Source organism: Macaca mulatta, chromosome 9 (genome assembly GCF_049350105.2).
Source record: "Macaca mulatta isolate MMU2019108-1 chromosome 9, T2T-MMU8v2.0, whole genome shotgun sequence".
Classification (NCBI taxonomy): Eukaryota; Metazoa; Chordata; class Mammalia; order Primates; family Cercopithecidae; genus Macaca; species Macaca mulatta.
In genome coordinates this window covers 118,815,203-118,838,311 of record NC_133414.1, presented here as the reverse complement: position 1 = coordinate 118,838,311, position 23,109 = coordinate 118,815,203, and the positions used below count along the sequence as shown (strand labels likewise).

Genomic DNA, 23,109 nt, shown 5'->3' with positions numbered 1-23,109 from the left:
GTTGTGCATTGTGCTCAAGAAAAACAAAAACCATGGCAAGGCTAGGGGTATAGAGAAGTCAGAGGTTCTGGAGTGTGACATGAAGATGGAAAGATGAAGCATTTATGATTGCTTTGTCAGGTTTGATGAAAATTTGTAGTATTTTAATTCTCATAGGAAAAATAACTGTGAAATAACGAGTTTGAAACTCTAGCTCAAATGATGTGCATATCTCTGGTCCAAGGGCCATTTACAGAACCACTGTGTAACCCAATACTCCTTTCCTGATTATCTCCTTAATGAGTGCCTTTCAATTGTATTCAATCTTCTAAATACTAAAGTGCCAAAAATTCTTCAGTTGGAACTAGAAAAATACAGGCCAATTTAGGCAAATTGGAGTTGCTCATTTTTCACATAAATTCTTTGGGGATTTCTGCTTGAGACTATGGCAGATTAGCATGCAGTAAACCAAATATATGCATATATATTTAGAGCAAGAGGGACAGAGACAGAGAGAGAAGAAGAAAAATGAAGAGGAGGAAAGGAGGACTAGGAGCTGAGACAACTATGAAGAGGATTGAGAAGCTAAAATTCCTTTCTTAAAAAATGGGAAATTCTCTGCAGTGAGTCCAACATTTTATGCTATATTTTCCTTTCGAGAACTTTACCAATTCATATGCCACACTATAGAGGAGGTACAGATTTCAGATTTCCAGTAAAAGGCCAAGTAGAAAGTGTTGGCTAAACAGGTGTTAATAGACTCTCAAGGCTTGGGAGATAAAAATTGGACTATGAGGACATTCCAAAGTTGGAAGTGATAAGGTCATATCCCAGGGAGAAGGAAAGCACAGGGAAGCAGCACATACCCAGGGCCTTTTTCCTCCGTGAGGTATTTCATGATACCTAAGTAACATAGGAAACATAGAAAGCAGTCAGAGGCTGAGAAGTTAAACAAAGTTTTTAGAAGTATTGCTCTTTGGGGAGATAAAAATTTGAATTCAAGGCCTATCAAGGAGGAGGACCCTGGTGAACTATCTAAGACTTGGTTCTTGGAACTTCTGGAAATCTCTGTCCTAGGAGTAAAGGCAAACCTGAATTAGAACAGGCCCTCTGTACTCAGAAATCCAGTCTGAAATCACTTCAGTCTCTGAATCAATTAGAGTGATTCTCTTCAACTCTAAAATGATTATTAGAAACCAAAGTAAACCTTCTTTAATGGAAAATAACATAACCACAGGTTTACCCAATATTTTTTCATATAAAATGTTGAGCATTTAGAAAAAATCAAATATGTCAAGATACAGGACCAACGGAGGGATAAACAGAAAAGAACAACAGTTGGATGAGAGATAGTGTTTATTTAAGATATCCTGTAAAATAACAGTGATTAATATGTTCACGAATGTGAGAAAAGGTGGAAAATTGAACCCCAGGGCAGTAATCAATAAGAAATACCAAATAGAAATTGTAAAAATAAAGATATAATAACTGATATTAAGAACTTAGGTTTACAGCAAATTGAACCCATAGGAATAGAGGTTAAATGGAAGAAAGGACAGCAGGAAATATACCATCTAGAGCAAAAAAGAAAGAAATAGAATATAGAGAAAAAATAATAAGAGACAAATGGAAAATGATAAAAAAAAGGTCTAACACAGAGGCAACTGTAGCCCCAGAAGGAGAGGAGAGAGATAAGGAACAAGAATCATTTTTGTAAAGATAAGGGCTGAGAATTTTCCAAGCCTGATGAAAGATATCAACATATTAACCCATAGATTTAACAGAATCAGCAAACTCAAGAAGAATATGTGCAAAGAAAAATCACTGAGCTATTACATTCAAACTGCTGAAATCTCAAATCAGACAGAGGTGTTTAAAAAGTCCAGAAGAAAATGGAATGACATCTTTGAAGCGCTGTAGAAAACACAAATGGTTTTTTAGATAAACAATAATGGAGATACCAAAACGAGAAATGTTCCCTTGTCCCCCTCGCAGGCGTGTGATGGGGGTGTGGCTCGCTTCTTCAGCGCCCCACTACTGAAATCTCTAGGGGAGCACACAGGAGCAGGCTGTGGGGCTTTGACCTCACGGCAGAGTCTAGGCGTGAATGTTTACAGGTCCTGAAGCCCCAGTGGGCGTTTGCTACCGTATGCTCTCTCTGTTTTGCGGTCTATAGACAGCTTGTCTTAACCAGCTCAATTAGGCCCTCTGCCTTGTCGCAAGGAGAGACTGCTTTGTGTATCCTGGGTTCTTACCTTGGTGCACTGGAAGAATCCATCACACCTGGGCTTGGAGAGTGAGTGCAAAGTTTTATTCAGCGGAGGTAGCTCTCAGCAGATGGAGGAAGCCAGAAGGGGATGGAGTGGGAAGGTTTTCCACTGGAGTCGGGCCGCTCAGTGGCCTGGGCTCTCCTCCAACTGCTCCAGCTAAATTCCGTGTAGTTCTGCTGGTCGGTGGCCTGCTGGCATGCTGGTGCCTGTCGGTGCATTCCTCTTGACGTCCATCTGCCTGTGTGTCTGCTTGCTAGGGTGTTGGGGGTTTTTATAGGCACAGGATGGGGGCATGGCAGGCTAGGGTGGTCTTGGGAAACACAACATTTGGGTGCAAAGGCAGGAGTGCCTGTCCTCACCTAGGTCCCAAGGCACAGGCCCAGGGGTGGAGCCCTAGCCAGGGACCACACCCTTCCCCCCTTCCGTATCGTTTAAAGGGACCATTCCCTTCCCTTCCCAACACTTCCTTCCATAGCAATATCTCATAAAAACCACTGCCTATAAAAAGAAATACTAAAAATAATTATTCACACATAAAGAAAATGACCCAGACAGAGGCACACACACAAATACGCACAAAATAATGGAAGGAATGAAGAGCAAGAAAGGGGTAAATTGAAGTTAATAATAACTGTGCAGACCAAGAATGATAATCAGCTGTGGGATTTAAAATATATGTAGAATTAAAATACATTAGAATAATAACACAGTATGTGGAGCGAATTAAATAGAGTTAAAGTAGTTTAAAGTTCATGATACATCTATAAAGAGATAAAAGTACTAATTTATATTAGACTCCAACATATCCAGAATGTGTGCTTCAATACCTAGAGTAACAACTGAAGAAGTAGTAAGAGAATCTTATCATCAAGCTACTGACAGGGGAATTACAGTAACTTTAAAATGGTTTCATTAATCCAAAGTAAGGCAAGTAAAAGAGAAAAAAAGAACATAATACAGTTGAGACAAATAGAAAACATCTACTAAAATGGTAGATATAGGCATGGTGTGGTGAATCCCAACATTTTGAGAGACCAAGGTGGGAGGATCATTTGAGTCCAGGATTTTGAGACCAGCTTGGACAACTACCAGAAAAAAATAAAAATAATGAAAAAAAATAGCCAGGCATGGTGTCGTGTGTCTGTGGTCCCAGCTACTTGGGAGGCTAAGGTGAGAGAATCACTTGAGTCCAGGAGTTCAAAGCTGCAGTCAACCATAATTACATCACTGCACTCCAGCCTGGCTGATAGAGTGAGACCCTGTCTCAAACACATTAAAATTAAAATTTAAAAATGGTAGATATATCCTCAAATAGTATCAATAATTACATTTTGAAAATTAGTGGTTTTTGTCACTTCAGTGCTTTTTGTCAGGCTTAAGAAGTCTTTATCTAAACCAACATTGTGAAAACAGTCATACCACAAGATTTCTCTTTAGGTTTCACATTAATGTATATGATTTATCTTGAATAAAACTGTTTCAAGTTTCTATATTTCATCCACACACATATCCAATTGTCCCAATACCCTTGACAGACTATTCATTTCACATTGAATTGCTATAAGCCTTTGTCATAAATTAACTGACTGTCTATTTGTGGTTCCATTTCTAGGCACTCTATTCTGTTCCCTTGGTGTGAATTTCAAACCCTATGTTAATTACTAATTTCAAACACATTATATTTTCACTAGAGGTAGGGTGAGTCTTGATGCCTGGACATGTAAATCCTCTACACAAGTAGAAAATTATGTGTGTGTGTGTAAAATTTATAATAGCATCAAAATACAACAAATATTTACACTCAAATCTAAAAACTTATTTTCAATAGCACTACCCAGAAAACAATACAAATTTGGAAATGAATTTTGGAAAAAACCTAAATGAATGGAGGGATACACCCTGATCATGGATTGGAAGACTCAATATTATAAAAAAACATCAATTTTCTTCATATTGACTTGAATTAAAAGCAGTCTGAATAAAAATCTCTGGCATGTTTCGTGTATTAAAATTGACAATATGATCATAACATTTACACAAAATGTCAAGACCTAAAGAATAGCAAAGATACTTTTGAAGGTGACTCACAAACTTGGATGACTAACATTACCATATATATATATACACACACACATATACACACATATATGGATGTATATCAATATATACATATATGTATGTATATCATTCACAAGCTGAACAAGGAGAGTCAAGAAACATATATACATGCATGTATTATATATATATAGACACATACCTACTTTATGACAAATGAGACACTGTAGTACAGTGGAGAAATTATAATATTTTCAATACATGGGTGCTACAATTTTGAATATCCATATGGGAATACATGAATCTTTATCTCACATAATATACAAACATAATTATAACTGTATTGTCAATCAAAATTTGAAAGCTAATACTAAATTTTTTTTTTTTTTTGAGTCTCACTCTATTGCCCAGGCTGGAGTGCAGTGGCGAGATCTCGGCTCAACTGCAATCTCCGCCTCCCGGGTTCAAACAATTCTCCTGCCTCAGCCTCCCAAGTAGCTGGGACTACAGGCATATGCCACCATGCCCAGCTAATTTTTGTATTTTTAGTAGAGACAGGGTTTCACCACGCTGGTCAGGCTCGTTTCAAACTCCTGAACTCAAGTGATCCGCCCACCTCAGCCTCCCAAAGTGCTGGGATAACAGGCATGAGCCACTGTGCCCGGCAATACTAACATTTCTAAAAGAAAGCACAGAAGAGTATCTTCATGACCTTGTGTTATGCAAAGATTTTTTTTAAAACAGCAAAGAAAACCCATTAAGTATAAAGAAATTATACTAAGAAATTCTTTATACTTTCTTTATAATTATACTTTTTCATAATTTTATTTTTATTTGTTTGGCATGATGTCTACCTTTGTCACCCAGACTGAAGTGCAAGTGGCATGATCTTGGCTCACCGCAACCTCCACCTCCCAGGTTCAAGCGATTCTCCTGCCTCACTCTCCTGAGTAGCTGGGATTACAGGTGCCAGCTACCACAACCATCTATTTTTTTGTACTTTTTGTAGAGACAAGGTTTCACCATGTTGGTTAGGCTGGTCTTGAACTCCTGACCTCAATTGAACTGCCCACCTAAGCTTCCCAAAGTGCTGGGATTTACAGGCATGAGCCATCACGCCCAGCCTAATTATACTAATTTTAAATAGGACTACATTAAAATTAAGAATTTCTGTTATTTAAGGCATTATTTTGAAAATAAAAATTAAGTCCTAGAGGGGAAAAAGATATCTGTAATAATACCTTTTCAATAAGCTATTATTATTAAATTAAGCCCTAGAGGGAAAAAAGTATTTGTAATAATACCTTACTGAAAAGGTATTATTACGGTAATAAAATAATAAAATTGTTTTATTTGTTTTTTATTGTTTATTTTTATTATGCAAAATAAAACAATTTCAAGGAGGGAATCATAATTAGGAGAGTATAAATAAATTCTACAAATTAATAAGGGAAATACTGGTAACTCAATAGAAAATGTACAAATGGGGCTGGGTGTGGTGGCTCACGCCTGTAATCCCAGCACTTTGGGAGGCCGAGGCAGGCAGATCACAAGGTCAGGAGATCGAGACCATCCTGGCTAACACGGTGAAACCCCATCTCTACTAAAAAAAATACAAAAAATTAGCCGGGCGTGGTGGCGGGCACCTGTAGTCCCAGCTACTTGGAAGGCTGAGGCAGGAGAATGGCGTAAACCCGGTAGGTGGAGCTTGCAGCTTGCAGTGAGCTGAGATCGTGCCACTGCACTCCAGCCTGGGCAACAGAGCAAGACCCCATCTCAAAAAAAAAAAAAAAGAAAAGAAAAGAAAAAAGAAAATGCACAGATAACTCAGGGTAACCAAATAGCCAATAAGCATATGAAAAAATTCTGAGCATCCCTGTATAATGCAACTTAATTTATAATAATATATTACTGTGCACCATCAGAAGATGTATATTTAAAAAGACTAATAATAGGCTGGCTGTGGTGACTTACAACTGTAATCCCAGCACTTTGGGAGGCCAAGGTGGGCAGATCACTTGAAGTCAGGAGTTCAAGACCAGCCTGGCCAACATGACGAAACCCCATCTCTACTAAAAATACAAACAAACAAAAATAAAACAACAACAACAAAAAATGAGCTGGGCATGGTGGCACGTGCCTGTAGTCCCAGCTACTTGGAAAGGTGAGGCAGGAGAATCATCTGAACCCAGGAGGTGGAGGCTGCAGTAAGCTGAGATTGCACCACTACACTCCAGCCTGGGTGACAAAGTGAGACTCCCTCTCAAAACAAACAAAAACAAAAACAAAAACAAAAGACTAATAATATCAGATGTTATTGAGAATGTGGAGCAGCTGGTCATTCATATAATGCTATTTGGAGTGTAGATACATACTGCCATTTGGGACTTGTTTGACATTAACTGCTCTAGCTGGACATGTATACCATCTATGACCTGGTGTTTCCACTTTTAAGTATATACTTATCAGAAATGCATACACATATGCACCAGAATGTATGTAAGATAATATGCATAGCAAAAGTATTTGTAAGAGCCCTAACTGGAAACAATCTAAACATCCATGAATAGTAGAATACATAAACTATAGTATATTTACAGAATGGAATGTCATTCAGCAATGAAAAAGAACAAACTAAAGCTATATGCAAAAAACTTGGATAAATGTCATATCCATTATTGAGCTAAAGAAGTCAGACTAAAAAGAATATATGTTGCATTATTCCATTTAATTAAAATGCAAAAATAGTCAAAGCTATTAATAATTTATGGTGGCCAGGTGTGGTGCCTCACACTTGTAATCCCAGCACTTTGGGAGGCCGAGGCGGGCAGATCACAAGGTCAGGAGTTCGAGACCAGCCTAGCCATCACAGTGAAACCCCATGTCTACTAAAAGTACAAAAATTAGCTGGGCGTGATGGCGGGCACCTGTAATCCCAGCTACTTGGGAGGCTGAGGCAGGAGAATCGCTTGAACCTAGGAGACGGAGGTTGCAGTGAGCTGAGATCACAAAACTGTACTCCAGCCTGGGTGACAGAGCTAGACTCCGTCTCAATAATAATAATTCATGTAATAGAAGGGAGAATTACTGTTAACTTTGGAGGCAGGGTGATTGGAGAACTTTGGGTGTACTGACAGTTTTCAGCTGGTTCATCTGGGTAGCAGTTAATGGATGCATTCACTTTGCAAAATTCAAGTTGTATATTCAGTGATTTGTACATTTTTAATGTACAATGAGTACATTACATTAATGTACAATTTGAGTAATGTACAATGTTAAGTACCTTTTACTCAACAAAAAGCTTACTTAAAAGTCATTTTGGAAATCCATTTAAAATACAGTACTTTATATTTACGTCTTTGGGCAAAAAAAAAGGAAAAATAAGAAAAACCTTTCTGGTACGCTTAGGGCCAAACTTCCACCCTGTGTGCACGGTGAATGTGAAGGTTCTCTTCCCAGAGACGTGAGGCACCTGATCCTGGTACCCAGAGGAGTGTCATCTTTTGAAGCAGCAGATGTTTATACTAAGGCAGAGTTCAGAGAGCTTTTCCGTTTCTAAGAACACAATATAGCAAGATCTGAAACAAGAACTTTCACTTCTGATTAGCTCCAGCCTTCGTGCAAATGATAGAGAACACACTTCAGGGACAGAGGCCTGGTTCTCATCTGTTCAACTCTGCTTTCCATGTAACAAAGATCATCATCAGGCATCTCACACTGGGTTGAGTGATGTGGGAACAGATTGGGGAGTCTGGTTCGAAGATATGTGAATTCGTGCCTTCTGGGCACAAGAAGGAAAAAAGATAACAAGTCAGTTCATTCCACTTGAGTGGGCAAAGCTTCAACAGCAGGGATGAAATCTGCTGCCTCCAGCTGTCAGATCTGGCTCCTTGACGCTCTGTTCTCCTGGTGCAGAGCACCAAGCCAACAGCACATTCTTCATATCAGGAGACCCTGGGGACCTCACATGTGATTGTGAGATGCTGTGCTGATGATTCAGACTCCTTCTCGCAGAAAAAGACCCTCAGTTTCTCTGTGACCCTCTGGATTATATATGTAGGCATGGGAGATGCACGTGATTAGCAATGCAGAATGAAGAGACACAGAGTGTCTCAAAAGTTGAGGAGAATTGACACTTGACACAATAATAATAATGTGGTTATCCAACATTCATTGAGCACCACTGTTCCAGTTTGTGAGGCTTTTCATGAATTATCTTATGTAGATCTGACAGCAACTCTATGCAAGTAGGTGTTACCATTATTGTCATTTTATAGATGGCACAGCTGAGGCACAGAAAGGCAAGTAACTTACCTGAGATCACACAACTGCTGACTATCAGAGCCTAGGGTCTAATCCAGGATCTGTGGTATCTTGTCTTTCTACTGCTTCTTTATGGTGAAGGAACCATTTTCTAAGAAGAACTTCATGTAGCTCCTAAGCCTCTGTAGAAACCCATGGCTGGGATTATCAGTAGTCACAAAGATCAAGGAGTAGAAAGAAAAGGCCAAATCATCAATGACCAAGCCAGTTTAGCCTGTGGCTCTTATATTCATTCTTAGACACTAATCAATAAATGTACCAAAATTTTCCCCCTGGCTTCTCTGAGAATACTAATGGCTTGGGATCCATTTGTGGAAGAACACTTCAGCAAAGAGAGATGTGAAATCCTCTCTGGGTTCCCCCTCTTTGGAAAATGATGCCTTCGTTGAATGCCTAGTGTGCCTGACACTGTTTATCTATTCTAAAGAATATTGCAAAAACATAGGATATGAATGCAGCACCCAAGGAATTTAGAATACATGTATTTCTTTACAGGCTTGGGTATAAATTAGGCTATAATATTTTTTAATTAAATCCAAAACAAAAACAAACAATCCCTGGCATGTGCCCCTACTGGCAATACATGGTGTCTTTATTCTCCTCAAAATCTCTATGAGTGCATTTCTTATTTAAATTTGATCCTTCTGAATTTACTTTGAAAATAGTGCCTGACTCTTGCCCCATTTCTGGTACCAACTCTTTATAAAAACAGGGATCTTAAAGTCATGCTTCTGATGCCTGTAAAAAGCAAGTCTTCCAGGTACCAAAGAAACCTAGAGGTCTCTGCTAGGTTCTGATAGGACATCACAGTGTGATTAATGCAAAAGATTCACCTCCCCAAGTTGTTACAGTATTTTTATTTTCATGTGAGTACCAAAGCTTGTGCCTCTATCCATCTTATATCATGGATCAACTTTCTCCCACAGTCTTGTCTTTCGTTTATGGGGCTAGGTTGGGTTAGGGACTGATCTAAGCCTCTTTTCTTTGCCCCAGTTACTTGCATACAAACCCCTCCTTGTAATTTCCATCTCCTTTGCATTTCATCTAAACCATCAGAGACCTGAGGCATCAACTGTCTCAGCAAATAGTTAGATATTTGTGTTTGTTTATTTGTCCTTTGATGAATATTTTACTAAGTGCCAATTTTATATCATGTACTTTTCATTCATTAATGGACTTACTTTAGTTTGTGGGAATATATGTTTTGGTTTGACTAGGATCTCTGTTATATTGAGTTTTAAATGAAAATCTAATGACATGAAGTAGAAAGTGCCCAATACCTTATATCTATTGGAAATAAAAAAGATTAATAATAAATTATCTAAATATAATAAATTATAATGCAGTAATTTATTGCATTATTTTGTAATAATATTTTTGGCATCCCCCAGTAAACTATACTGGGGGTATAGTTTAAAGTAAGAATCATGTCACTCCTGATTGCAGTTCCCACATCTCTGTACAATGTACCTAACATATTGATAGAAATTCAATAAATGTATCTGGATTTGGATAGGCTTCCCCAAGAAGCATAGAGATAAAACTGAAACTTAAAAGGAAAAGACTCTTAACATTTGAAAACCAGTCAAAACATGGTAAAATCTTCATCTGAAATCTAAATCTCTTCCTTAATCCTTTCCTAGTGCATATCCTAATTCTAGCATAAGAATATCAATGAAAAATTGCTAAAACCAGAGCAAAGATAACTTCTTATTGACAGAAAATAATTAAAGGCTAGGTACACTGATACTAGTTTGCAACTTCATATACAGTAGTATATGCTCAAGCCAGAAAATTACAGATTTAATATATGCAAGAAATGGGTTCTTTCCTGCAAATAGCATATGAGGTCACCCTCAAAACCTAGATTACAGAAATGCTTCCATAACACAATTCCTCCAAAATCCCACAACTTGGCTCACCTGATGTGTTACTCAGAAAGCCACATAGCTATTCTGAGGTTGATGAAAAATTCCAATGTCATCAATACCACCTGCCTCATTTCCTGCTGCTTTTAGTGTCCTCTCCAAGTGTACTCTCATGACAGAACCTTCATTAGCAGCACAAGGCAAAGAAGCAGTCGTACTTCCATCCCAGACTCACTGTGGCAGATGAAAGAAGAACACACGTGCGCACACACACAAGCACACACAATACATTTAGGCATCATTATTGCCTTAAAAATAAAGAACAGTTAATCCAAGAACCGACTGGAAGAGGAGTAGAGAAGTCCATAAAGTTGAGTCTAAGATGCTGAACATTTTCAAACTATACCTGACTTTTAGGAAACTGATCGAAGGTGTTTTGCACTGAGATTCAAGCAGGCAGTGAGAGGTGGCATCTCTGTGCTTGGAGACTCACTCAAGATGGATGTCCTCTGGACCACTAATGAGAACCTAATGAGCCTATAGACTTTCAACACAATAACTCAGCTTCCCAGAGAAATCCAATGCAAGGACCTGAAGGCACAGGATAGATGGCAAAGGCCCTAATCAGTCTGAAGAACTCAACAAAACTGATTTGGGAGGCATTTGTTTGAGAGAACTGGTAGGCAGAAGTAGTATCTGCGTGTTAAGGAAGATAATTAAATCTGTTTTAAACAGCTGTAAGAGTAAAGAGATGCAATTCTCTGCATAATTTAAGATTTTTAAATTAAATCTAAGGCAAGGGACGAAAATTAAAACTTTGATCTGTATCTCATTGTCTTAATACTTCAATTTACATACAAAGACTGAAACTTAATAAGGAAAATTCATGATTATCACTTTTGTGAGATTTAACTCCAAAACGTGAGGACTGTGTCCTCGTTAGACAGATTTCAATGATTCATAATTTCATATACATTGAAAGACTTAGGGGAGCATTAAAGTACCCACAGTGTAATAACACTTCATAAATATTGCGGGATGCTGTCAACCATCAGATGGTAGAGAAGATGGCTGTTGATAAAAATTTCTACGAGATACTCACTCGTCTGAATTCATGACAATTTGACCTACTTTCTCATCTGGAGAAAAGGTTATTTGGAGCCTTTAGTGGTGGCACAAAGGGTTAATAAGCAGTGTTATGTTGAGGCAGGCATCAGTTTCTTTTCTTTCTTTTTTTTTTTTCAGACACACCCTGTTGCCAGGCTAGAGTGCAACGGTGTGATCTCAGCTCACTGCAACCTCCGCCTCCTGCGTTCAAGTGATTCTCCTCCCTCAACCTCACGAGTAGCTGGGATAACAGGCACGCACCACCATGCCCAGCTAATTTTTGTATTTTTAGTAGAGACAGGGTTTCACCATGTTGGCCAAGATGGTCTCGATCTCCTGACCCTATGAGGCAGATATCAGTTTCTAAGTCAGCTTAGTTCTGACATAGACACCTCAACTGTTTTCTTCTTCCATACAAAGGAGTGGAAGCTGATTTCAGTGAGCCTTGAAGACTTGAGGTTTTCTCGTGTGTTACTCCTTTCTCCATTCAGCATTATTCTCTTTGACTCTAGCAAGGAAATTGAGCCACTTAATTTCTTCTCACTTGGTGTTGTTGAAGGAAATGAGGCAGGCAATATGGGTTGTCTTTAGCTAGAAGCCTAATGTCTGAAGTTCAAGTTGGATTGGTCAGCAACCCTTTCTAAGGCTCCACTTTTCTCTCCCCTGAAAACAAATGCAACTATATTGGAGTATTGCTGTTCTTTAGGATCTCAATGAAAAGACGTTTGCTAAGAACTTTAGTCTGACTTGTATACCTGGCTCATTACTGACAGTTCCAGTTCAGCAAACATCCCAGAGGCTGGATTCATGAAATAGTCTTCAGTTTGAATTTTCAATCTTCTAGTCTGCCTACTTTAGGCCCTGACAATACTAATGTCCCACTTCATCCACCTGGGTGGTCACCAGCCCTGAATCAAGGTTTCATCACACCATGCAATCCTCATCTGAGTGAGTAACTTCCTCAGGCTTCTGGCTTTGCACTTTGCCATTTGTTACTCTATGACCCTCTGCTCAGCTGCTCAGTCCTCAAGCTGGTCTACCATTAATGTGCAGTGGAAAGTCTCCACCTTATGACAGCAGCACTTGAGTAAGTTCTGCATCTTTACCTGAGATCTGAGCTTATCTCAGAAGCACAAATTGATGTTAGAATATATATGTGTTGATTCACAATAATGCTAATAACAAGAATAATAGAATTGTAAAAATCACAGATTATCTGACTTGGAAGTGACAATTAGGATCATCGGCTCTTCCCATGTTTAATTTACAGGTAGCGAAATTGAGGTCCAAATAAACAATGTTTTTTGAAGGACATAAAACTAGGTCTTCTAATTCCCAGGTTGCCACCTAACTTTTGTAGGGCACGTCTTTCACATGCAGCACCTCTTTAAAATGAATTTCACAACAACCTAATAATTTAGAAGGGGGATGAAGTGACTTCCAGGGCAAGAAATCATATATCCATTTTATAGAAGAGGTCTTATGGCTTGGTTAAGACCACCAAGTGATACTAGGTATAAAAATTTAAGCTATTTAAACATGTTGACCACATAATGCTAAAAACAGTATAGTGATTCCAGTGTTATAGGAATGGTATCTGTGTCCATGTGCATTCTCATTGATTAAAATAGTATTCACCAATATGTTAACAAGGTAATCTGTGGGTGATATAATTATGGGTGATTTTAATTTTCTTTGTCATCATTTTATGTATTTCTATATTTTACCAATGAATATACCATGCCTTTTTTTCTCTTTTTTTTAAATTTCTTCTAACCATGCTGACATATTTCTGTTACATATTTTACTACTAGGAAAACCTGGTTCTATAGAGATTTATTCCTAAAGGAAACTTCCTCCTATTTTTAAAGTATATATAATTTTGTTCTAATTACATAGCTGAATGTTTTTACTTTATGAGTGAATTTCAAAAGTCATTCAAAAACATTTATAAGATTTATGTCATTTGGCAGCCCCCTAGTTTTCCAGCCAGAGCCTGCTGATGTAATTCCTACAGCCACCGTGCAGTGGTAACAGTATAGCAGTGCCCCTTATTATCTAAAAAGTGCTTCCAAACTGCAATGGGTCAAGATTCTGAACCTCTCTATACCACAATATCTAGATAGAGTACAGAGGCCCCAGCTCATAGTCATTATCTGCTTACACACGCTAAGTATTCCTCCTGCCTTATATATTCTGTTCCATTTTAAACCAGACACCAACTACAGAACACACAAAAGGGAAATTTGGGATTCAGTGAAATACATGGTACTATCACCCATTTCCAAGGGAAGGATTAAACCACTTTGTGATGTTGCTATTGGAATGTCTTGATCTGGGCATTAGATCCAGAAGTATTTGGGTTTTTAGTTAGTCAAGTCCCAAGGATCTGAGACCTCACAGAAGGGCCCGAAAAACAGCCATCTTCATTTCATCTGAGAGAAAGTGAAATGTCATAAATCTAGGCAAATGATTTGGTGTATTCAAAGTGTGCTGTCTCTGGAATTCCTGGCCTTGACAGATCTGAGTTCTCTAGAAAAAATGTAAAACCTTCTGCACTATCCTCTTCGCAGTGGTGACTCTTCATCTCCCAGGTCAGAGCATCCAAATTCACTGTAGGTTTTGCTTGCAGAGAAGCTCAGGAGGTGTGCACATTTGGAGAAAGACATGTGCTTTAGAAAACCATCTTTGAACAGACAAGAGGAAAAGGCTGACAATACTCTGTAATTATGTAGGGATTTGAACATCTTGAAGTCACTGTCCAGAGCTCAGTTTTGAAACTGAAGAAACACCTATAGGGTATGATTCAAACCAGACATCCTGGGAGCACTCTGTCCCAGCTGCTCTGGTGTGGAAACTTTGGCTTTCAGCAGTGGCAGCACCTCTTGGAAGAGAAGTCAGAGAGGACAAATAACTTGCTTGGGAACAGAAGATAGGTTGTGTGTAGCTGCCTTTTATCCTAGACTGGTTTTTTCTTGTTCTATAAAAGCTCAGTTTACTATTATAAAATGTCACATGAGAAGGTCCAACACAATTACAACATTTGTTTCCTGATTAGTCATGTTAGACTTTGTCAAACACTCACACCACCAGGAACCCTCACAAACACATTTTGAAGCTTCTGGGGTATTTTATAGAGCCTGGCATATTACACTGGGATCATCTTACATCACTTTGGCATTCCTCTAAAGGGTTGTAGTTAGCGAAGCTTACAAAGTTCTTTGGTTTCACACATCAGTGAATTCATTCTTTAGCACCCATCTGGGAATGAGCACCAGAGTAGTTTGAGTGTTTTCTGTGAACGAGTTGTAAGAGTGCTGGACTCAGAGTTAAGAACAGCCTGATTCAAACTAGTCTTGTGACTCTAGGCAAATTTGAACAGGTCTGAGTTCTTTCAGGGTTGAAGATTGATATGGTTTGACTCTGTGTCCCCACCCAAATCTCATCTTGAAATGTAATCCTCATAATCCCCAGTGTTGAGGGAAGGACCTGGTGGGAGGTGATTGGATCATAGGGGTGGTTTCCTCCATGCTGTTTTCATGATAGTGAGTGAGTTCTCAGAGACCTGATGGTTTTATAAGTATTTGATAGTTCCTCCTACACACGCTGTCTCTCACATGCCAGCACACAAGACATGCCTGCTCTCCCTTACACTATGATTGTAAGTTTCCTGAGGCCTTCCCTAGCCAGGTGGAGCTGTGAGTCAATTAAACCTCTTTACTTTATAAACTACCCAGTCTCAGGCAGTTCTTTATAGCAGTGTGAAAACAGACTGATACAAAGATTAAATAAGATAATATATAGAAAGTAGTTGCTATTATTTCTGATACAGTAAACTTTCAAGAAATGTTTTCTCTCTTCTCCCTTAGTGACCACCCAGGGGATCTTATAGAGCAATTATTTTCCTTTTCTATTTTTTTTTCTTTAATGAGAGAGTGTTTCACTCTGTTATCCAGGCTGGAGTGCAGTGGTGCAATCATGGCTCACTACAGCCTTGACTTCCTGGACTCAAGTGGTCCTCTCACGTCAGCCTCCCAAAGTAGTGAGATTACAGTCATAAGCCACTGCACCCAACTAGATCAATCTTACTTGCACTCTCACTTTGTGTACAAAGTCACATGCCATAGTTCACTGTTCTGAATAAACACAGGAGGATAGCTTTTCTCTCCATGTATTTACTACACTGGCTGATGAAATCTCTTCTTTGAATACCAGGGTACATTGAAATGTTATTTCCTTTTCTACTTCTTATTGAGACTTGCTAACCTGAGTCTACCTCCTTAGAGTAGGGTGTGCAGGATAATGGTGAGTTACTTTTATTTCATATGCTCTACTCTGCCTAAATATCCTTAGTCATATAAAGAAATGGCTGAAATAATCTGATTTCCTTTCTGTCACTCAATGCTGCTTGATGATGTGTGAAAAATCTTACTTTGTGGTCAAAAGAACACAAAAATAACAACATAAATTCAGCTGGTTATATTCCATCATCAGTCAAAACAAAGTCTGTGTTACATTGGTTATTTCCAATGTATGTAATCCATACTAAAATATTTACAGTAGTAATAGAGGTATAATGTTGTATTTTGTAATGTTTCTTGTGTTATACAGTCCTCTACCCGCTTTTAAATTTGGAGAAATAGGTATTTCCCCTCATTCACTCCTTTCTTTTAATCCTGCTGATCCCTTCCTGCCCCTCACTTCACTCCACTTCCAGGGTAATCAATATCAACAGTCTGGGCTACCTTTGCTATCACCTTTCTCCGTACTCACACAAACACACACAGATTTATTATATTTACTGTGTTATTTGTTGCTTTTTTTTAATTAAAAATGGGTTATACTAGTGATTTTTCTGCAATGTAATTTGCTCATACAAAGCTTGAGTCAGGGCCACTGCTGTGCTTGCATGGACCAGGTTCTGATATACGAGCCTGGTATCTGTCTACAATGGGTCTCTGATGCCTTAAGGGACATCTTGGAGTCTCATTTCTGGACTGAGGCTGTCCGTGTTGAGTTTCCATAGCATTTATTTTCCCATTCTTCTGTGAATCTGTGTTACAGGAACTGATAGGTTCACACACCTTTCATTGCTCAGGTTAATATTGGCTTCCTGGTGGCCATTTGATATATTTGTTTTTCTATTCTAGAAGTCAGCAATGCCCTTGGAGAATAGAATCATCACGTGGACTTCATGTGGGTTTTGTGCCTTTCTCAGGAACTTCTTTTGAACTAGTCTTCTCAATTCTGTGTCTGTATTAGGACATGTGACTAAAGAGCATTAGATCTAAAGAATTTTATAATAGTCTAGATGTTTGCCAGCCTGGATTTAGTTTCAGAAATGATTTCTTTTGATTTATTAGATTGAAGTATTTTTCACTTAATTATACACATGACTTTACTGACTACTGATTATGAATACCAATTGTTTGTCATATTCTCTATCTTCCTTATGGCTTAAACATGATATTGTTTTACTAGCGGGTAAACAGAAGCAGAGTGTTGAGTAAATGCCAACCTATCATTGTTAGAGAGGAAGAGTCAAAGCCAGGAATGCAGTCAAACAAGAAAAGAAAATAATACTTTATCTTTGTTACCACCTTCCTCTTGGTCTGAGAGAAATATTGCAAGGAATTTCAATTAAAGAAACTCAAAGAGAACTGAACTGAATAGGTCAAGTCAAAGCACAGATCTTCTTAAACCCTTTTGTAGGTCTCTAACTAGCTGCGTGACTTTATACATCTTACTTAACCCCTCTGTACTCCAGATTTTCTGGTGTATCAAACATAAATAACATCTGTCCTTTCTATCTCCTAGGGTCCTAGCATCCACATGAGATAATATATAAGAAAGAATTTTGACAAACACAATAGAAATGTGCAATTTTCAAATTATATGGAACTAAAAAGGATCATTTGCAGGCGTTGCATTAAGGCACTGAAGATACAGCCATTAACCAGACACTTCTCAGACCCGTGGAGTTCACACAGTCTACCCTAGTACCACCCAGCAACTCATTTTTCTAGCGAAGTTTGCTAATCTTGTCTGCATATGTATTATGACACTTTTGTTTGTGATTATGCTCCAGTCCACGAACAATGAGTTTAGTCTTTCCATTCCCAGCCTTATTACAACCTTAGTATTTACAATCCTAAAGCATCCTGGTAAAGCTTTTTCATCATATTAAAACCAAGTAAGAATAGCATCAACTTGTGCTGTAGTGTTCATCTTCAGATGAATCTGACCACAAGAAGACCTAATATTCAACAATCAGAATGAGAGGACCTCAGCCTTTGCTACAGCCCAGCATCGGCTGCAGACCTCAGACTGCAGCAGGACTGGGCATCCTCTCAGAGACCTCAAAACAGTGCTGGATCTTGGGTAGTAGTTGGACATCAAGATTAAGAAATAAGATTAAGAAATAAAACTCCTAAAAGAGAGGTTGATATCAAAGGCTCAGAATTACTGATTTCAAAACCAATAAACTATGAGAATTAATTTTGACAGAAAGGTGCATATAATTTTCTGCTGGAGCTTGTTTGTTTGTTTGTTTGTTTGTTTAATCTACTATCATCTATCCTAGAATACCTCCAAATTGGCTTTCCGGCACACTTGGATCCCCTTCCAGTTCATCTCCATATCATAGCCAGAGTGATCATTTTTAATTAAAAATATCATCATGCCATCTTCCCTTAAACCCCTACTTAGAACACTTGAATCATTAAGTTGATCTCACAGAATAGGAGAGTAGAATGGTAGCTACAAGAGGCTGGGTAGGGAGACATTGGTTAATGGGTCCAAAATCACAGTTAGACAGGAGGAATAAGTTCTAATGTTCTATAGCACAGTACAGTGTTAACTATCATTAACAATAATTTATCATGTATTTCAAAATAGCTAGAAGAAAGGAATTTGAATGTTTCCAACACAAAGAAATAAAAATGGTTCAAGGTTATAGATGTCACAGTTACCCTGATTTGATCACTACACATTATATACATGTATTGAAATATCACATATACCCCCATAAATATATGTGACTATTATCAATTAAAATTTTACAAACATTAAAAAAATTAAAACACTTCAATGGCTTCTCATTGCTCTTAGGAGAAAGATAAAATCAGGAATTTGACTCACAAGTCCGAAAAGGTATTTTTCTCTGCTTTAACCTCATTTGGTAACATGTTCTTGTTCTCTTTCTCTTTTTCCTCCTTCTTTTTTAATTTCTTCAACTGTACTATCTCCCTCTACCACAGGGCCTTTGCACATCTGTTCCCTCTGTTCCCTGGCCTACACTCTCTCAGTTGTACCTCATTCATTCATCTCCTCCATTTGGTTAATTTACCTGCTTCTTTCAGGTATTCTCAGCTCAGATATCACTTCCTTTTGGAAGCCTACTTTGAAATTCCCAATCAGATCAGCTCTCTAGTCCTGCATATTGCAAAAACTTACAACTCCATGTACCTTTCCTTCATGTCACCCTGCAATAATTTTTATTTGCATAATTAGTTAATTAAAGTACATGTGTTTCACTAGTGGTCTGTAAGCTCATGAAAGCCCAGGCCATATTTGTTTTGTTTGTTTGGCTATTGCTTGCTTAATAACATTTTCCATTTGGTGACTGACATGAGATAGACACTCAATAAATATCTGACAGTTGGGTGAACGAATGACCAGAGAGTTGGTAGGGTGAGTATGCCTAGTCAATAGTTATTAGGACTTGGGTTGTCATCCCTTTGCTCGGTTTCTTTTTCTCTGAAAGTGGCTGGCATCCTTGCTTCCAGCAGTCATTTGAGCCCAGGAACACCAGAATCTAATGAGAGATGAGCCCCAGTATGAAGCTGTTACAGTGGTATTAGTCTTACCACTCACCTGAGAGCTCCTGAAGGAAAAGGCATGGAATCTAGTTTGTCCACCTTTAGTGGAAAGTGACAACAGGAATATAATTTGCTGCCTTCTGCTGTCATACACGGCCCCTTGACATTCTTATCTCTTAGTGCAGAGTCCAAGCCCAGAGGTCTGTCCCAACATCAGGAGGTCCTGGGGACTTCACATTTGGTTGGAGAATTCCATGCCTTTGTCTTCAGGGGCTGTCAAGTGCATGTTAAACTTAATACCTGATTCTATCATCTAAAGTATGATCTGTTATATAATTATATGTAAAATACCTGACCTAACACCCTAATAGCCTGACTCTAAAGGAAACCTTACTAATGCACTAGTCCAAACTTTGAGTAGCTCCATCCTTTCACCTGTTATATAGGCAGAGAACATTCCATGAATGGAGAATGAAGAATCCTATCATGAAACAAAACGCAGCAAGACAGACAGTAGACATCAAGAGAGATAGAAATTGAAGGGCTTTTGTGTAACTGGTCTTGATGCAGGACAACAAAAGGGAAGTGATGAAGACCAGACAGAAAGGGCAAGGCAAGGTAGACTCAAGCAATGGCAGCCAAAGTTGTATTCTTCCCACCTGTGTGTCTGCTCTCTCTCAGTGGAGGCTGAAGTAGAGTTGACTGAAGGTGTGAATCTCCCCTCTGTCCTTTTGCAAATGATGGCCCCTGCCTGATGCTCACTCTGTTGCCACAAAGTACATTAAACTTGTCTGTCTCCCTCTTCCCTCATGTCCTCCCCCTCTCTAGTGGAAACTGCATTCCTTGTTTTATTCCGTGGATAACCCCAGATATCCTTGCTATTTCCCTCAGATACTTGCTTCAAAAGTGGGCTCTCTCCCCATGCCCACACCTAGGGCTGTCTTCCTGGCAACTCTGTTAAAAACTAGGAGTGGAAACTAACTGGAAACAGAATGAGAAATTGATCAGTCCACTTTGGTTGTTTAAATGAAGGACACGTCAACAAGAATAGTTGACATTTATATTTATTAGTGAAGGGAATTCAAGTAAGTGCACAATGTCTGGGCTTGTGGATATTTATTTTGTAGTTTTGAATGGAATTTCTCTTTTTACCCTAGGGTAGAATTTGTGCCTGTGTACTTATTGAGAGTCCACTGCTGTGAGTCCCACACACAATGCTTGGCTGGGCATAGAGCAGAGGAGTAGGTCATACAGATTCATAGGATTTGAACTACTTTTCTTTTCCCTGTGAATTAATCTTTTAAATGTCAACATTTTAAACTTGGCCTTTTCAAAAAATATGATACCATATGAACCTTACTTAATCGAAAATACATTTCTAGTTCAAAGGTTTTTGTTTTTTTCTTTCCTGAAAGTGGGAAAGGCTAACAGCAACAACAAAATTTGTTAAAGGATGGACTGTGTGTGAAGGAAGCTGGTTTTTGTCAATGGGGTCTAAGCAACATTTTTCCTTAAGAATCTAAACTGTTGTTCCAAAAGGCCATTTCTTTTTTTTACAGGTCTGGGATTTTATAATGCAGAATTTATCTTCTTCTGCCTACCCATGGGAAATTTGGAACCACACAATTTCAATTAAGCTTTAAAGGGACAATAGTAGGTCTTTTACAGCTACATTGATTTACAGTCATTTTTATGTAGCATTTTACAGATGACTAATTAATCTGTAATTAATTTCCTGCATATTTTTTACAACAGCTCTTTAAGACAGTAAGGTATTATTATACCCAGTTCATAGATTTGTCACTGAGACTGAAGGAGACTGAATGACTTGCATGAAGTCTTCCAGCTTGTTAATGGCACATGAGAATTCATGCCCAGGAGAGCCTTGATTGCCCACAGTGCTATATTCTCTCTATAATGAGTGACCTGGAAGTGCAGAAAGGTGGGTTAGAATCCCAGGATCGCCACTGACTAGCTGTGTTAACCTTGAACAAGTGATGACATCTTTTTTGACTTCAGCTTCTTCATCTGTAAAGTAGATCTGTAAAAAAGATTGCCTACTCCTCTCTCCAGACTAGACTAAGAATCTGTGAAGAATAACATGAGATCATTTTGATAGTTTGAAATGCTGAAGCATAAAAAAATTAACCATTATTATCTCAAATAATAACAGTGCTGAGTCCAGTGTCATATCAGATATCAGGCAAAGTGTCTTCCATCCTTCCTATGATACAATTAGGGAACGAGAAATAACGAGGGGAATTCGGGTTGAGGGGTGGTCCTGAAGACACAGGAAGTGGAGTGGTCCATTACCATGTCAGTCAGGAAGGCTAAATTTTTTTTTTTTTTTTTTTTTTTTTTTTTTTTTTTTTTTGAGATGGAGTCTCACTCCATCATCAGGTTGGAGTGCAGTGGCTCGATCTTGTCACACTGCAACCTCTGCCTGCCAGATTCAAGCAATTCTCCTGCCTCAACTCCCCGAGTAGCTGGGACTATAGGCATGTGCCACCATGCCCAGCTAATTTTTGTATTTTTAGTAGAGACGGGGTTTCACCATATTGGCCAGGATGGTCTTGATCTCTTGACCTTGTGATCTGCCTGCCTTAGCCTCCCAAAGTGCTGGGATTACAGGCATGAGCCACTGCGCCTGACCCAGTAAGCTAAATTTTCTAAGCTGTGTGTGTACACTTTTATCCTTGTGGATGCTAAGACTATTACCAAAGCCTTTGGAGGAACTGAATATCACATTGCAGCTGATAATGAAGCACTATTAATTTTCAAATCCCTGAAACTTATAGTAGTTGGTGTCCTTCAGATTTGGAGTGTATCCATCATAGCAAACTCTTGCCTGCCAGGGAATGTCACAGGGATTCTGTCAAAGGCAGGCAGATGCTCCTAGCTGTAGGAGTGAGCCAGGGCTGCTGTCATGCCTGAGCCAGGGACTAGGACAAGCCATAGTCCCCAGTCCCCTAGGCAGGAGCAACTGAACACTGACTTCTTCCCTCTAATGTTGGGCTGTTTTTCAGGGTGATGTTCAGCGGACACTCATCCAAGTGGACTTCGGCGATGGTATCGCAGTGTCTTACGTCAATCTCAGCTCCACAGAAGATGGGATCAAACACGTCTATCAGAACGTGGGCATTTTCCGTGTGACCGTGCAGGTGGACAACAGTCTGGGTTCTGACAGCGCCGTCCTGTACTTACATGTAACTTGTATGTTATTACTGTTGTTGGTTTATGACCTATCTTAAACATTGTGTCCTTTCCAATCGAATTCACAATTTTGTATCTAGAAGAAGTGCACTAGTTATCTTTTAGCAGAAGGGGAATGGGGAAGAAATGATTAAGAGACCAAAATAAGGAAAGAGTAAGAAGACAATCAAAGAGAATTTGAATAATCCTGGACTCTCTGGATTGCTTCAAATTCTCATTGCATTTCCCCTGCCTACCCCGGCTGCCTTGAAGATGCGACACTTGAATCTGGAGGCTGGGCCTGAGCAACTTGCAGAGCTATTTGGTTGAAACAAAGAAATTTGGTTTTGGGCGGGTCGGAAATTGTTGTAAACAATCCACATGCACCACTCAATCTAATGCATTGAGAATTAGCCCAAGTAAATAAGTTTCTCACCATCTGATTATTTCCATCTTATCATAATATGTTGCTATTAATAATCCTTTTAGAGTTTT

General features: G+C 38.8%; 1 protein-coding gene across 4 annotated transcripts in view; it reads left to right on the top strand.

Annotated features, from left to right (window-relative positions):
- SORCS1 (sortilin related VPS10 domain containing receptor 1) overlaps positions 1-23,109 on the top strand; it is a 589,929-nt gene that overhangs the window by 511,424 nt on the left and 55,396 nt on the right. For all 4 annotated transcript variants that reach the window (XM_015148114.3, XM_077945596.1, XM_001083180.5 and 1 more), the window contains exon 19: positions 22,449-22,635. In XM_015148114.3, coding sequence (XP_015003600.2) covers positions 22,449-22,635 — 187 coding nt within the window. The remainder of the gene's footprint in view (positions 1-22,448; positions 22,636-23,109) is intronic.